The sequence below is a fragment of the Stigmatopora argus genome, chromosome 4 (genome assembly GCF_051989625.1).
Source record: "Stigmatopora argus isolate UIUO_Sarg chromosome 4, RoL_Sarg_1.0, whole genome shotgun sequence".
NCBI lineage: Eukaryota > Metazoa > Chordata > Actinopteri > Syngnathiformes > Syngnathidae > Stigmatopora > Stigmatopora argus.
Window position 1 is genome coordinate 13,718,707 of NC_135390.1, and position 12,580 is coordinate 13,731,286.

Genomic DNA, 12,580 nt, shown 5'->3' on the forward strand with positions numbered 1-12,580 from the left:
CTTTCTGTAATACATGTTTATCAGCTTTTTCAATTATTGGGAGTTATTGAGAGTTACTATAATGGCCTGAAGCATACAATCAATGTTAACTATTTACTCAAATTAAGGGCCACATTTTGCTTAGCATTTAGGCATAGTAGTTTAAAATAAATAAATCCATGAACATTATTTTGAGTTTTTGGCATAGACAATGATTTTGGCTCGTTGAAGGCCTTCAACTTCTAACTAACAATTAAACTATTTATTTTGGTACATTAGCTTGCTGCATGATGAAGTATCCCATGATCAGTCTAGCTTTATCCGTACTTTAAATTACAGACAAAATACTCATGTAGCGATGTGAGTAATGTCATTTGCTGCCTTCATGTGTTGCATCAATGAAGATTAATGAGATGCCTCAGAACAAAGCATGCAAGCTCAAGCCATGAGGTAACTTCTAGTGCGTGTGTCATGGATGAACTAAGTTTAGGATCATCTTAAAGAAGACCTGATTATTTTCTGGTTAAAAAAATAATGAGTTCCTTTTATATGAAATTGTGATAAATGAAAGCTTCCCCTGTTCAAGTCAATTCTTCCTGCAAACGTACAACGCAATTAAGGTGCTAGGGAATCCAATTAACATAAACATAATTCCCTAGGAAGTCTACTCACAGTAAAGAAGGCCCTTTGTGTACTGCATAATTCTGGTTAACACACTGGGGTTAAGTTATACATGTACTTACTGTGGCAGTTAAGTGTTGCAGCAGAAGTGAAATTGAAGCTGTGTCTCAACTTTGCAGTAGAGTTCAGTTATGATTGTTGGAGTCCAGTTTAGAGTTGTTCATCTTGATCTAGCATGTTCCCACCACAGGCTATGAGGCGTTTTCATAGCAGGAGGATAGCATGCAGCTTGCTAATGAGTTAAGCAAGGGTGAGATGAATCGATGTGAAACAAATATAATCCTTATACCAAGATACACACAGACTTAATTACTTGTCTATTTATTCATTTATTTTTCCTTGGTTATGTACTGTACCGAAACTACAAACCACAATTCCCCAAAAATTGCAACGCTGTACAAAAATTCCAGCAATACCCTGCAGCGTTCTTTCAGTAGTATTTTGGTGTTCACCAGAGGAGCCCCTTAGAACAGAGACTCCAGGGACCGCATGGTGGCATCAGCTGCCATCAAAGTTAGGATGGAGAGGGAATGGAAATCCAGGGAGGCAGTGGCTGAGTCACACTTTAGGAAAAAGGCACTACTTTCGAAAGACCGTGATCAACCCGCCCCACGGCAGGGTAAGACACCATCTCATTCAGTAAGAGGTCCGAGCTGGTGTAGTTGAAGAGTCAGTCAACAGGGTCGGAGACACAGTGGGATATCGCATTGCAGCATAAGATCACCTGGAAAAACCTCTTGCAGATTTTCTTAGAGTCCGTTTCTTCATAAAAACTTACTACGCCCCGGCTTAATCTGGCGAAATAAGTAGACAAAGAGCTCGAAACCTTCCCCTCTTCATTGCTTTAAAAGAGGCTCCTTAAAATATGTTTCCAGTTGCTTTTCCTAAACATATATTTCCTCAGTTTAAACTTCTTTAAGCTTCAAACAAGCCATTGAGCTCATTAAATTTAACTGAACTGTGAACTGAACTGTTTCCCTAGAGTGATTTTCTTGTTTTTATGTGTCTCTTTAGAGGGAGTTTGTGAAATCTGGCTGACCAGTGAAGACACTGGAGCTTATGGTCGAGACATTGGGACTGACCTGCCAACTCTTCTGTGGAGGTTGGTGGAGGAAATCCCCAAAGGTGCCATGCTCAGACTCGGAATGACCAACCCACCCTATATCCTGGAACACTTAGAGGTATGTCAATCCCCCAAAAATGGTTACCAAGAATATAATTTCTCATTATTGACAAAATACCAAGAAATTTTATAAAGACACAGTTTCAGTCGTTAAAGAAATATATTTATCACTGTTGCTCTTTTGTCCTTTTTATTCGTGTGGTCCTCCCTCCAAAGCATATTGTGTTATCCCTTTTATTAGACAAATATTGCTTTGTCTAGATTTAATAAACTAAATGCCTTTCTGTTTTGCTTAGCAAGCAGTATAGCTGCAAAGCTCCATTCATTAATGCAGTTCATTCTCTCTCTCTAATGAGTCAATTAAGGACAATTGTGTCCTCTCGAGTAGTCTCATTTTATCAGTCGTTATTGCCTTCCCTAATGGAACAATAGACATTGTTATCCACTCTTTCGCTTTCCGTTCAGTCTGCTCTTTGCTATGTGTCTGTCAGTCTGGTTTACTATCATGGAAATCTCTCAATTTTCACTCTTTCTTTCTTACTATTTTATTTGTATATCTATTGTGTCTGTCAGCATCAGCAGCTTAACCTGTTGTCACAATTCTCTATAGGCAATAGGCACGCTAACATCTGTTTTCATACAATACATTCATTTAGGAGAATCAGAAATCCCCATGTGAAAAGAATCCAATGGTACATGGGAGTTGGCTTGGCAAGTGACTATTATTTGTTGGAAAAATGTGGATGAATCAAAAAATGAAATAACTATAAACACATCATGCATGCTATCACCATCCAATGCACCATTTAATTCCAATAAATCAAGTCAATTGTCAATAATGTCTGGAGTGTTAAAAGTTGAACTAGAAGAATAAGTCCATCAAAACCCAACTAACTTTGCTATTGTAATCTTTTTTTTCTTTTCACACCTTATTAAGCGATTAAATTGATAAAATAAATAGAGGTGCACCCCCCTTTTACGAAATTACTTCATTCTAGAAGTGGTTTTGTAACATACATTTTTCACACAGTTGGCAGCTGAGATGAAATACGTACACATGCACGTAAACACACTTAACTTCAAATTATGTTATGTTTGGTAAAATAGTGCTAATTTTACGGCAATTTCTCGTTTCGTAACTGGAAGTTCTTTCATATCTGGAAATAAAATTTTCCCAATGAGACTTTTCATAACCTAAATATTCCGTATGCATGAAGCTCTAACCTAGAAAAAAGGAAAGGAGACATACTTGTCAGGTTCACAACATGAATGCAGTTGAATGAAACAATTAAGGCTGATTGGTTATCATAAACTGAAATGAGGACAGAACCGGGGGCAAAACAGGGATAAAGGCCCGGGGATAGATTTGAGGGGTAAAGATGACTGAGAACAGAGGTGTGGGATGTAGCAGTGGAGGTTTTAATTAACTTGGGGTTAATGGAGGTGGCTAATTGTCCCCCAAATGTATAGGTGGGATTTCTGCTTGGTTACATTACAATTAAAAACCACTCTCCTAATGATAGGGAATAACAATTAACCGATAATTAGAAATATGCTTGGATGACACACTAGCCTCGTCTCTCTGTGTGTGTATCTTAATAATAATTTCATATGCTACTAACCGGTTTATTGTTAATGTCCATGCATCGCATTGAATTATATCTATTTCCCCTTCTAATTCCTCAGTCAATTAACCTACATAGGAAAAGATAAGAGTCATCTTCTTCAATTTATCATTGCCTTTTGTTGATTATGTCCCCCATTTACCCTTTCTCCACTGAACTTACATCCACACTTCATTTCTGGATTTGTTTCTCGCTCACTTTCCAACAAGCTTTCTTGACCTACTTGTAAACTCTTCATTGATGAAGTTTCATATTAAGTGTCTATACTTTTGGTATATATATTTTCTATTTTCTTCATTAGGAGGGTATTAGTTGACTAATGGTTCAACAATCTAGATGAATGAAGTAGTTTGATGTGGGATCAGTTCACATGCAATGCATGATTACTCTACAATTTTCTGGAGACCAGTAAAGGGTGCAGTCCGTGTACAGGGTACGCAGTATAATAAATAACATAGTAATCTTTTGCAATGCATGATATACTTAGCAATAAAGAGCATAACCTCTAACTTATGAGTCCACACAAGTTGTACAGTGTTGAAACCAATAAACAACTTCTCCTTACACCTAATTAGATTGCATCCCCCCCAAATCCGATTTGTGCAAAGTCTCAGTGGCCAGTACTAAAAAAAATAACGGAATATACACTGCAAAACCAGTGACATTTTTGTCTTTTATTTGAGGTACTTGCATCTTCCCTCTGTCTTAATTCACACACACACATGCAGTTAATAGTTGTCAGTTAGCTATCTCTTCTGGGCTTTAAATTTGTACTTTTACCCTAATTGCAGTCCATTTTGTCCAATCTCTTTTCTACCGCTTTTATCATGATGGTGGTAAGAATGGTTTATTGATGAAGTCGATCCAGCTGTCATGGTTAGTGAAGGCCAAATTATACCCTGCACCTTTTTCATTTTCAAAACAGCAGCATTTATACTGTAAAGCAGAATCATAGTAAAAGGTTGTGATTGACACTGGAAATGCTAAGTAACCTCTCCACTCCCCTCAAAAAGTTCGCCCCTCCAGGTGCACTCACACACATTTTTCTGTGCCTCATCTTCTTCTGAAACCTTAAACGTATAATTTCCTTTCACGTGTTGCCTGCTCTTTTTTCATCTTTCTCCCAGACAACCTCAGTACCACTTACTGATTGGAGCAGTTACAAGCTGAGTTGCCTCTCAAGGTCCTCTGCTCTCTGACATTTTACTTGATTGCATTGAGCAATCAGTATTTCCTTTTAGAGTAATTTGAAATAAAATACAATATTTTTGTTTCTTGCTTTTTCTCCCATTTTACACTTTCATATTTTCAGCCATTCGTCTTGCTGTCCATTGAACCACGTGCTAATACATAGCTAAATGGCTGTCAAAGGTTCACTGGTTTTTCCCTTGATCATGTAAAGATTCTATGCTTTGCACAAGATGATACCTGTGCTGCTGCTTTTGCAGCCTGCGTGTGATTGAATCGAGCATGCTAGCAGCAAATGAGGTGTGAAAGTAGCCTAGTTCATAGCAATCAGCCAGGCTTAGAAGAATGAAATTGCCTTGTCCATTAAACATCATTCTCAAAGTTCTTCCGAGTTTGAACAGAGAGGCATTAGATATGCTACTCACACGTTGCATGCTGAGTGATGTGCAATAGTGGAGTTCTCATTACTATACAATTTCAGACGGCCAAGCCCAAGAATCCACTGTACTGCTGCTGGATGGGCCGTCCACCTTTGGCCTTCACCAGTGCAACTCTTTGCAAAGAAAGTCATTCAATTTGGATGTCGATCGGGGCGTTACATATGTGCGTTTTCTTGAGTTTGCCTACGCTTTTTGACACTTGACAAGTGGCTCTCATGCCATGTTTTCACCGAAACTAGTACAGCCGGTTCAATCTTGGCCTTCTACTTTACATAAAATGGTAGCATATTTAGTCTTACAAAATCGAATGTTCATAAGTAAGCATAACTATCCGCTCTTAACTCTCACCTTCACACTGAGACTTACACACGAGAAAATACTTAAGCACACATTTGGGCACCTCCCAAGAGACCATTTTCTTTTTAATGAAGGCTTTGGGGGCCTCTTCACATTAGCAGCTTAATGTACCATTGTGGCAAAGACCCCACTTCAAATGAAGCCACACTGTAAAACAGTTCTCAAATGCATCTAAATTATGATCCCTGCCTTCCTGCCTAGTCGTTTCTTTTCCTGAATGATGGTCATTAGATTTAAAGTTTTCTGCAGACCATGTTAGTTAAGGTTATTGGGGTGGCAATTTTCAAATAATTCCAACGTGGTGCTCGTCTACTATGATAAATGAAAAACTATCCGAAGAAAGCATTCAGTGAACACAGACTTTAGTGGGGTGCCATTCATCTATCGTTATAACAAGCCACAGAATGTGCAGCTGTTTTGCTCCACCTCACTAAACACTGTAGATGAAGGCAGAAACGTGCCCCATGCTTCTGAGCATTTCTGTGCAGACACCTTTGTTCTTCGGCTAGGAAGTGTTTTAATTGGCCTGCTTTCCCTCCTTTTCCTTCACTTGGCTGGCACTAGTTTTTGTGTTATCCTGCTGAGAGTGTGGCTAACTCACAGTTTGTACTTCTATCATATTATGCTTAAACTTGAGCAAAGAAAATTGAAACAAATATGCTCACTTATTAAGTAATATTTAGTCGCCTAATTATCTGGCATCTATCTGTTCTCACAGTTCTTAGGAAATCAAAGGAAATAAGCAATACATATGCAATATTTGGTTTTTATTCGTGGCAGTTGCAATGAAGATTGATTTAGCAAAATTATTAACAATTGTTTGGCACTGTAACCTTTATTAAAGGGTGCATTTAAATATAATTTCGAGCTTTTAAGGATGATATATGGTCATTCCCTGATTAAAACTAACACTGTAATGATATGGCTTTACTACAGCATGAGTGATAGTTTCACCCAAACTGCTATAAGATATCATTTAATCAGAGCAGAGAGTAGTTTGAAACATCTATTTTGAGTGCTAAAGCCAAAGCACCAGTAAATTGATAAAAAGCACATTTATCAAGGCTTCTTGTCCTTGTCCTTTTGCACTTTTTTGTGAATATGCACGCCAACACTGCCCTGACCCTCTTCTATTGGACATAGTTTCAGATCTCACAGCGGCAGCTCTCATGAATAGAACATTTCTATCTGTGAATCTCACCTTCACACAAATTAGTTCTTACCACTCTAACGCAAATATCCAGCAACACTCTTGCATAGTAGTTCCATCCCCTTACAACAAACAACGAATGGCTTTGTCGACAGTAGACTGTATGTTGCTTGCACTAGTGTCAAAGGGGATTCACTTTCATGAAGCCACCGTCAGATGGTCCTACGGAAAATTGAGAAGCATTCTAATAAGATAATTCCTATAGGTTTTCAGCATCAGTTGCAATGTTCCCTCTAAGCTGTGCGCGTGCGCAATTGAGCACTACTAGTCTTCTCTGCGCAGCAGCAATCATATGGCTCAGTGTTTAATGATTAAATACAAATACTAGTATTTATTAGTTTAATGATTAAATACAAATACTAGTATTTGTATTTAATCATTAAACGCGGTTTTCAGCTGGATTTGACCGAATTTGAGAGCATTTTGAGCCGTTTGGCGAATGGACGTATATGGATGTTTTTTTGCCTCCATCGCGACATCATCGCAACATTTTACCGAGGAATTCACTTCCCTGGGCTCGGTTCTAATGTCCAAAGAGCTCCAGTATTTGTATTTAATCATTAAATGCTGTTTTAAGATGGATTTGACCCGATTGCTGTCATTTTACGGCTCGGTTCTGCTACATCTGCCCCCCCAAGAGTTCTTATTCCCGGGCTGCCATGCCCGCCCAAGAGTGCTTATTCCCGGGCTGCCATGCCCGCCCAAGAGGGCTTATTCCCGGGCTGCCATTGATGGTAGACGGATAAATTGAGAGTGATGAGCGGCAAAGGGAAATGAATCATTGATTTTTACTATAATTTGGACAACGCCGGCGGTGGGCCGGATTTAAAATCCTAACGGGCCATATATGGCCCGCGGGCCGAGGTTGAAAAACTTGTACACACACAATTCGAGGGCGGGGCAAGCGCGCAAATCCCGTTTCGGCGAAACCTCAGTTCGGCCGATCGTTCATTCGGCGGAACGTTCATTCGGCCGAACGGCCGTCCGGCCGAACGGCCGTCCGGCGGAACGTCCATTCGGCCGAACGGCCGTCCGGCGGAACGTCCATTCGGCCGAACGGCCGTCCGGCGGAACGTCCATTCGGCCGAACGGCCGTCCGGCGGAACGTCCATTCGGCCGAACGGCCGTCCGGCGGAACGTCCATTCGGCCGAACGGCCGTCTGTCAAACGTCCGTCGGCGAAACGTCTTTAGGCGAATCATCCGAGTACCGATGATGTCGCTCACACTGGTACTCAGTGCGCTCAGGGAGGTTGTCTTTCTGCCCAGACCAACGAAAAATTAGAGGGAACGTTGATCAGTTGTATTTTTTTTTTATTAAGCATTAGAAGAACATGACATCCGATTTGCAAGTTAAATCGAAAGCTAATTTATAGCATTTTCTCCATGTAAGCCATGGAATGTGAACAGCAAGGATCAGGGAAGAAATGTCAAAATTAATAATTTTGTCAAGATAAAACATCATAGCTTTATGTTTGTTTGAATTAAAGACAAGACATGAACGTTACTGTAATACTTCTGGGGCCTCCCCACCATCAGAGCACATTTTCCTTTCTGTACTATTTGACACACACTTATTTCCTTTCTATAATATCATTATTTAAGGGTCTACATATCAGATCCTTTGCGTTAAGCCTGTTAAGATAGAACCTTTTAGATATTTGTATCTATCTGAGTTGATAGAGGGAAGATGAAAGGACTTGTCTTGTGTGAATGAGAGCGATACTCTTCACGGGGGAGGGAGGTAAAAGTGTTATAGTGATAAACAAAACAAATGCACATGCACCACATTTAAAGGAAAAAGCTCATCAGCGACAAGGTGACATTCTGTGGTTATCTCAGCATCATTTTTTTTCTTTGGACTCGCTAAAGCACTAAAAACGCCAGCACACTGCAGAGATCACTAACGACATAGATTCATATCAGAGTTGTGGATAATGATTGGAAGATGGGATGTAGTCTGTCAGACACGCACGATAAATGGCTCATGTGAATTAAAAGTCCTCCCCTCCTAGATTAATCCCACAGTTGCTTTCAAACTATAACATTTAGTCCTCATTCACCACATGTACACATACACTCCGGTCATCTGGGAATTATACTCAATAGGGAATCTAGATAGCAATGTATTGCTGTACCTAATAAAGTATGCTGCTTGCATAGAAGGTACTAAATAATGCAACAGTATTCACTGTGTGTTGTTTAGTGGTCTTGTTCTGGGTTTCTGTGAGTTTATGTAAAGGATTCTAGTTCATTTATTGATGTTATCCACTGCTGTCATTATTGTCACTGACACAGTGACTCTATTCCAATGAGAAGTGTGATTTTGGCCGTCTAAATAAACATACCGTATATGTTGTCAAATGAATGTTAACCGTCACAAATTAAAGGATAATATAAGGACGATACCTATTAATATTACATAGCTTCAATCTTCGATGTGTCATGTAGAACAAAAGTTTTTCTGTTATTTTATGTTGCTTGAGTTGTTCCTGAGCGCAGCCCGGTAGAGCGAGCGTTTAACGCGTCGGCCTCACAGCTCTAGGGTTCTGAGTTCAAATCCAGGTCACCTCCACCTGTGTGGACTTTGCATGTTGTCCCCGGGCCTGTGTGGGTTTCCTCCGGGTACTCTGGTTTCCCTCCACATTCCAAAAACATGCATGGTAGAATAAGGGGACACTCTAAATTGCCCCTAGGTATGGGTGTGAGTGTGCATTGTTGCCCGTCTCCACGTGCCCTTCGATCAGCTGCACACTAATTCAGGGTGTCCCCCGCCTCTGGCTGGAGACAGGTAGGATTGTCTCCAGTATCCCCCGCGACCCTAATGAGGATAAAGCGGTTCAGAAACTGAGATGAGAGAGATGAGATGAGTTGTTCTTGAACCATTTCTCAAGCAGTCATACACTTGCGGCAAGCCGATTTCCATCACCAATCAAGCACCTTTTTTTCCTCCCTACCAAATTAATTATTTCTAATTTGGAGCTTGCAGTGGTCAACCCCCTGCGGTGGGCTGTGACTGAGCTTTGTATGCCGCTGTGTGTCTACGAATGTGTATGTACATGCACCCACCTGCATTTGTCTGTGCATGAAATAAGAACGTTCTTCAATAGATCTATAATGAGAAGATGGACTGCAATCAGCACATTCTTGTAAGAAATCATTAAATCATTTCTTTCTACACTCTCCTTTTCTCTCTCTCTCCACTTTTTTGTGGTGATTAACATACTAATGATAACATCCTGATTATGTCCATCATATAACTTTGACATCTGTGCTCTCCAGCTTTTTAGTTTAGGATATTATAGTGTAAAAAATGTAATAGCGCTGCAAACTGCCCTAATTAATATGACGTTTTACAGTGTTTATTAGTTTAAACAGGTCCTACAGAAAAGGCTGCAATTATAATAAAAAAATGATCTAAATTAATGGAACACACCAGAAAAGAAAAAAAAAAGTTTTCCCATTTTCTTTAGAAATGACTACACAACTTAAATCATGTATGTGCTCAAGGAAGCAGACAATTGCCTTTATTATTACGCAAATTATCTTTATTTTTATATAAATTACAAATGTGGTCTGTCAGAGTGGTATTTACTCCCTTGAAACAGAGCTGTGTTGTACTTGGAACACAAATTACTTTTAATATTAGACAAAAGCATGAAGACAAGTCACTCAAGTTATTTTGTACTATTTTTTTAAAATATTTTTTTGTCCAAATCCCTTGACATATTTATTTTTTCTGCCTTTTTAGGAGATGGCGAAGATATTAAACCACCCCCGTGTCTATGCCTTCCTTCACGTTCCTGTGCAGTCAGCCTCAGATAGTGTTCTCATGGACATGAAGCGCGAGTACTGCATTGATGACTTCAGAAGAGTGGTTGACTTTCTGAAAGAGCGGTAAGACCAACTATTGAATCTTTATGTTCTTGTGGGTTTGAAAGGAATCATGAGCTCTAAGTAATGTTTTCATTTTTCATCAATGCTGCTATTTGGTAAACCTTTTCAGATTGATTTTTAAAGCCCCGTAGTTGAGATTTTCATGGTTTGCTCAATTGTTTCTTGCAGTATTCTCGCAGGTTGTGTTCGCATTCTTTGGGCATTTAGACCTTGATTTAAAAAGACGACAGCTCATTACCAAGTCCACTCTAGTCTTACAGGCGACAGCCCTCCAGGTGCCTCATTGGAGTAAACCACCCTTAGATCACAGACACAACCGAGGATCAGCAGCGTATAACTAAATCAACATTAAATTTAAAAAAAAAACTTTAATATATTCAGAACTTGCAAACACTGCTTTATCTGTCTGATCGGAGTGTCACATATACTCAATGCTGCTGTATTTACTAAAATGCACTCCTTAGTGTTTGCTCAACCTTGTTCTTACACCTGGAGTTACGCTTATTCCTATTATAGTCTGATTTGGTGATACTATTCTGAACAATGGAAAAAAAATATCACTACTGCACAACCACTGTTCATGCTCTGTCTCTTACAGTGCAACCTTGGAATCTTAATTTAGTTTTGAAGCTGCACAATGTCAGTACTGACAACAATTTCCTCCTCAGACTCTCCTTGATAAAACATTGAATGCCAACATTACACTAAAACTCAATTTCACCCTTGTGGAACTTACTGCTGTTTAAAAAAAAAATCACAGACTTTGATTGATTGTCTCTGCGCTCAAATATCAATAAGATCATACACCATGCAGTGATTCAGATGAAAATGGGTTTATGGCTTACTATATATCAAGTTCAAATCTCCTCACATTACAGAGAGATTTAGCAGTCGGATTTGTATATTATATGCAAGAATGTTATTACTGTTGCCAGATGATAACCTCTCTTCCATAAGTAAAGCTTTACCTTGGAATTATATGGCGAGCACGCATGTTTTCAGATAAGAAGCATCGTTTGTGATTCAACTGTATTTAGATGACAAATATGACATTTTCCATCAGCGTATTTGCTTTTATCTGACTTACAGCGCTGTCACATATTAATACATTAAGGCACATATATGGAGTTACTATCCTTAGGCTGGTGAAAGCCATTCCAGTTTTGTGCATTTATGCCTGTATAGAAATGTTAATTTCATGTAGATGTAAAGAGAGGCCAATTTGTACAATTGCCTAATGTGCTGTATTCAGGTTCAGTTAGTTTAAATAAAATATTAGTTAACTTGTTTTTCCAAAATGTTATTGGGGAGGAAAACCAGACCTGGCTGTTCATTTATGATATTAACAGTCACTCTTGGGTATGGAACATTATTCAGTGTTAGAAGTGTTATACCCATGTTTGACACATTTACAATGACATATTTCTTTGTAGAATTTATGTAGGGTTTTGTGTTTCCATCTGCTGTGTCGATATCGCGGCACATTTTTTCCACTTGTCTGTCAAACCGTTCTTAAAAAAATAGTGGCCATCAAATTCGTCTTAGTGTCGTTTTCACTGTGGCTTTTTTCTGTTAAGGACTGATGCCCTTTATCATCGCCTCGGTGTTGATTTGTAGCTTAGGCGATTGTTTGGCCTAGTGGAGGTCTCCTCCACTGTCTCCAGTTGTTATTTTAGTCTAGATGTAATTTAACACAGTGGCACTAATCCTAAAAGGCTGTGGCAAATGTCTAAGGTGACATCCAAGCTCGCCACACTCCATGCATCACATCAGAGGATCTTGTTTTTACTGGCATCTTAAACCACTCTGAAAATCTTTGCACTTTTACATTTATGCCCGATCACTCTATTGCTGGCTTCTGTTACCTAAACTTTTGTAACTCAGTGCTGCTACTTGGTTGATCCAATTTAGCTTTAGGAGTAATAACTACAACAGTCATACCATGCAACTTCATGTCTGGGAAAAGGTCAGAAGAAGCTAATAAATATACCAGCTATGTCAGTGAAAGCATGTTAAGACTGTCCTCACATATGGCCATCTGTGTGGTTAAATTCTTCACCTTCTTGTCTATTTTCTTTGATA

The 12,580-nt window shown here is 39.3% G+C and overlaps 1 protein-coding gene across 3 annotated transcripts in view; it reads left to right on the forward strand.

The window, feature by feature from the left end:
* The window catches only part of cdkal1 (CDK5 regulatory subunit associated protein 1-like 1), a 112,129-nt gene that overhangs the window by 60,530 nt on the left and 39,019 nt on the right, over window positions 1-12,580 (forward strand). For all 3 annotated transcript variants that reach the window (XM_077599452.1, XM_077599450.1, XM_077599451.1), the window contains exons 9-10: window positions 1,675-1,841; window positions 10,353-10,498. In XM_077599452.1, the coding sequence (XP_077455578.1) occupies window positions 1,675-1,841; window positions 10,353-10,498 (313 nt within the window). The remainder of the gene's footprint in view (window positions 1-1,674; window positions 1,842-10,352; window positions 10,499-12,580) is intronic.